This window comes from Glandiceps talaboti, chromosome 13, assembly GCF_964340395.1.
Source record: "Glandiceps talaboti chromosome 13, keGlaTala1.1, whole genome shotgun sequence".
NCBI lineage: Eukaryota > Metazoa > Hemichordata > Enteropneusta > Spengelidae > Glandiceps > Glandiceps talaboti.
Window position 1 is genome coordinate 11,232,449 of NC_135561.1, and position 3,880 is coordinate 11,236,328.

The 3,880-nt window shown below is 38.4% G+C and overlaps 1 protein-coding gene across 1 annotated transcript; it reads left to right on the plus strand.

Annotated features, from left to right (window-relative positions):
• The first annotated feature begins 458 nt into the window (after positions 1 to 458).
• LOC144444233 (alpha-tocopherol transfer protein-like) lies at positions 459 to 3,215 on the plus strand. The gene is made up of 4 exons (XM_078133647.1): positions 459 to 831; positions 1,528 to 1,721; positions 2,352 to 2,462; positions 2,952 to 3,215. The coding sequence occupies exons 1-4, from the start codon at positions 459 to 461 to the stop codon at positions 3,213 to 3,215; spliced, it is 942 nt and encodes a 313-aa protein (XP_077989773.1).
• Positions 3,216 to 3,880: the final 665 nt, after the last annotated feature.

The window sequence follows — 3,880 nt, forward strand, 5'->3', positions numbered from 1 at the left end:
TCATCCCTCTTTTGTACTTTGCACAAGTTTCGTTGTGATGCATGTGTGAGCCTGGAGTGCATGCACATTGGCATATTTCCAGGGACAAGGTGATGAACGACATCAACAAAGAAATCACGTGATAATTTCAAACTTCGACCGACAGGTCGAAAGAGGTATGCGTCGATTTTACAGAAAATTGATTTTACACAAATTTAAAATACGACTCAGGGTCTCGATAATTTGTTGCATTCTCGCAAAAGTAGCTTTGTCGTAGAGAAGTCAGTAGTTTCCAACACGAGGAGTGGCTGTTATCACGTGACTGCTTGACCTTACGTAGGTAAAGGTCACCATAATCATAAATGTACATACATGTAGAGATCAACAGACAACATTGCAATTGAAAACTAGAGCATTTAGTTAACTCCCAGGGGAGTCCATTCTGTCATTCGTTAACTTATCTATTACACGAACCCAAAATGTCGGACTTACAGAAACCATATGTGTGCACACTCAGTGCAACATTACAGAAAAAGGCCGAGGATGAACTGAACGAAAGAGCAGATACCCGACCGAAGTTCATACAAGCCTTGCGTGAAAAAACGATGACGCGACCCGATATCAAATTCCGCACTGACGACGCATTTCTCTTGCGGTTTCTGCGCGCGAGGAAGTTTGATGTTGATAGAGCATTCAAAAATCTCGTACGGTACTATGAAATTCAGCGTGAGTACCCAGAAGTGTACTACGAATTACGCGTTGATCGCTTGAGGTACGTGTGGGAAGTGGCACTGGAAGGAATTCTTCCCGGGAAAGATAAGCTAGGAAGACGGATCGGCCTATTCCGACCAGGTAAGGCTTGTGTTGATGACGTGTAAAAGACATAGATGATAAACATAGAGAAGTGGACAGCAAAACAGAACACAAGATGGTCTATTTTATTCATTTTTTTATCGTGATAGTAAGCATACGTGTTCTTTTATTAAAATGGCCTGATCTGTTATTTCATCATTTCAAGTAAACAGCAGTCCACATGGTTGCGTGACTTCATCTAGTTGAATATTAAACAAAATCAATTCACAAAGTGGAACTTTTAACCTTTTTTGTTTGCTGACTCATCTCAGCGATTATAGGTACAATATAACCTTTTTGTAGTTGTTGTTAATACAATGTCAATGAACTATGTTTAAACCGAGGAGATGATGTTTGTGGTGGTTGTGGTGGTGGTGGTGGTGGTGGCGGTGGTGGTGGTGATGATTATGTTGATGGTAGAGATGATGGTGGTGGTGGTGGTGGTGGTGGTGGTGGTGGTGATGGTGGTGGCGTGGATTGTGGTGATGGTGGCGGTGATGGTGATGATGATGATGATGATGATGATGATGATGATGATGATGATGATGATGATGATGATGATGATGATGATGATGATGATGATGATGATGATGATGATGGTGATGATGGTGGTGGTGGTGGTGGTGGTGGTGACGATGAATTCGTGCTGTCTTTACAAACTTAAAAAACATAGACCATCCATATGTATCCCTCCAGGACAATGGAATCCTGATAGCATGGACTCCATGGATACTTTCCGTGCTCAAATCCTAACACTAGAGAGATTGTTAGAAGATGAAGAAAATCAGATAAACGGGGTTGTGTTCATCGGCGACTTTGTAGACTATGGCATTAAACAAGCTTTACACACGACGCCATCTATGGCAAAGCTGAGCACAGCTATCGTGCAGGTATGTATTCGTCCGTGGCAACTTCCACCTCCCCTCCCCTCCACCACCACCACCACCACCACCACCACCACCGGTACCACCAGCACCAGCACCACTACCACCACCACCACCACCACCACCGTACCACCACCACCACCACCACCACCACCACCACTACCATTACCACCACCACCACCACAACAACAACAACAACAACAACAACAACAACAACAACAACAACAACAACACCCGATGACCCAATATTTCTCTGAACTGATAAAAGTGCTAAAAGTGTTAAAAGTGATAAACTTCGATTTCAAATATGTCGGTGGCAATTTAAACTTCGGAAAGTATATATATAAGTATGTATGTATGTATGTATGTATGTATGTATGTATGTATGTATGTATGTATGTATGTATGTATGTATGTATGTATGTATGTGTGTGTGTGTGTGTGTGTGTGGATGTATGTATGTATGTATGTATGTATGTATGTATGTATGTATGTATGTATGTATGTATGTATGTATGTATGTATGTATGTATGTATGTATGTATGTATGTATGTATGTATACGCGAATTGACTATCATAAAAACGGATCACACCTTAACACTCCTTTCATCCTCTGTATTTTGATTTAACACCAGAATGCGATGCCACTCCGTACTAAGGCTATACACTTTATCAACACACCAGCCCTCTTTGAAGCAGCAATGACGCTGTGGCGACAATTTATGAACGAAAAGATGAAAAACAGAGTGAGTGCACTTTACAAAAAAAAATAGAATATGACGCGTTTGGTTAGTCAAGTGAAAATATCAATATCATGTCATAAAATATCACAGCAGCTTAAAATTCAGCCCAAACGTTCTTGTATTCAAATTTCCCAGGAATGTTCAAAAGTTCTGCGACTAGTCTGTGCAATTATTGTTGTTGACTTGGATTTGTTTCTATAGCAATATTACAAATTCTTTCATGTCTGAGAAATTTGTTGGTTTATTGTCTTGTTTTAAAGAGATCGAAAATCTTGTCATTTTCCATAGACTTAACACAGTCGTTGGCGGCGCTATTGGATTCTAAAATTATGATACCATTTTGACCTCTATCTAAAAATTTGTATGGTGACACCTCATTTAAAAAATATGTCTTGAACGAAGTAACAGAATAAGTTTAAGCAGTTTACCTCTGAGGTGCATTTTTGTTTCAAAATGTTTCATTAATAGTGACGCTCAGTCTTTTGTTCACAGATGATCATGCACAGTGGAGAATACGGTACTTTACACGAACACATCCCGTCATCAAACTTGCCTTCCGACTTTGGCGGCACTTTACCGGAAGTAACGGAATGTACCAAAAAGTGGCTGGAAGAACTGGAGGCCTGGGAAGCCAAATATTTGGCGGACAATGCGGGATATGGTGTCCTTAGAAAGACTGAAATCGTTGGCAGCAATGACAAGAGAGTCGACCCGAGTGCAGGGATTGTTGGAAGTTTTAAAAAAATTGATGACTGAACTTTACAACATGAATGATTCACATTTTGTGAACTACATCCTTGAAATGTTTTAAAGGCCAGGGTTACATTAGAGCTATCTTATGAATAGAATCATATTAAAAAATCATTCTTCTGTTCTCGGTCAACTTCTTCTGTAGGCTTGCTAGATAACTATTTCTCACACCTGAATTCAAATCCCATATGAACAGGACTTATAAAATAATAAAATGTTTTTAATATTACAAGCATAATTATAACAATAAAATTTATATTTTTGCCATCCAGAAATGGGCCTCATTGACTGTAATTAATTAGAAATGAAGGCAACCACTGTATAATTTTTGTTTTCCTGAATTTCTTTTATGTAAAGGCCAGTGGCCTATTATAATACAGAATAAAATTCATTGGATATAACCTTTGACCTCATCAACTAGAATACGTTGTATTGCAACATTTGTAAAGCTAGCCAAATATATGAACAAAACAAAACAAAACAAAACAAAAAACAAAGCAACTTTCATCAGCAGTATTGATGATTTTTATTTCATACCTTTCGGTCACAAAAACAAAATACAACATCAAACAAATTACAAAAAAACTGAAGCGATAAAGTTAACTATTTAAAATTATGTTGGATAAAATGTGTTGAATTATTAAATGAAATATTTTGGAAGACTATCGTGA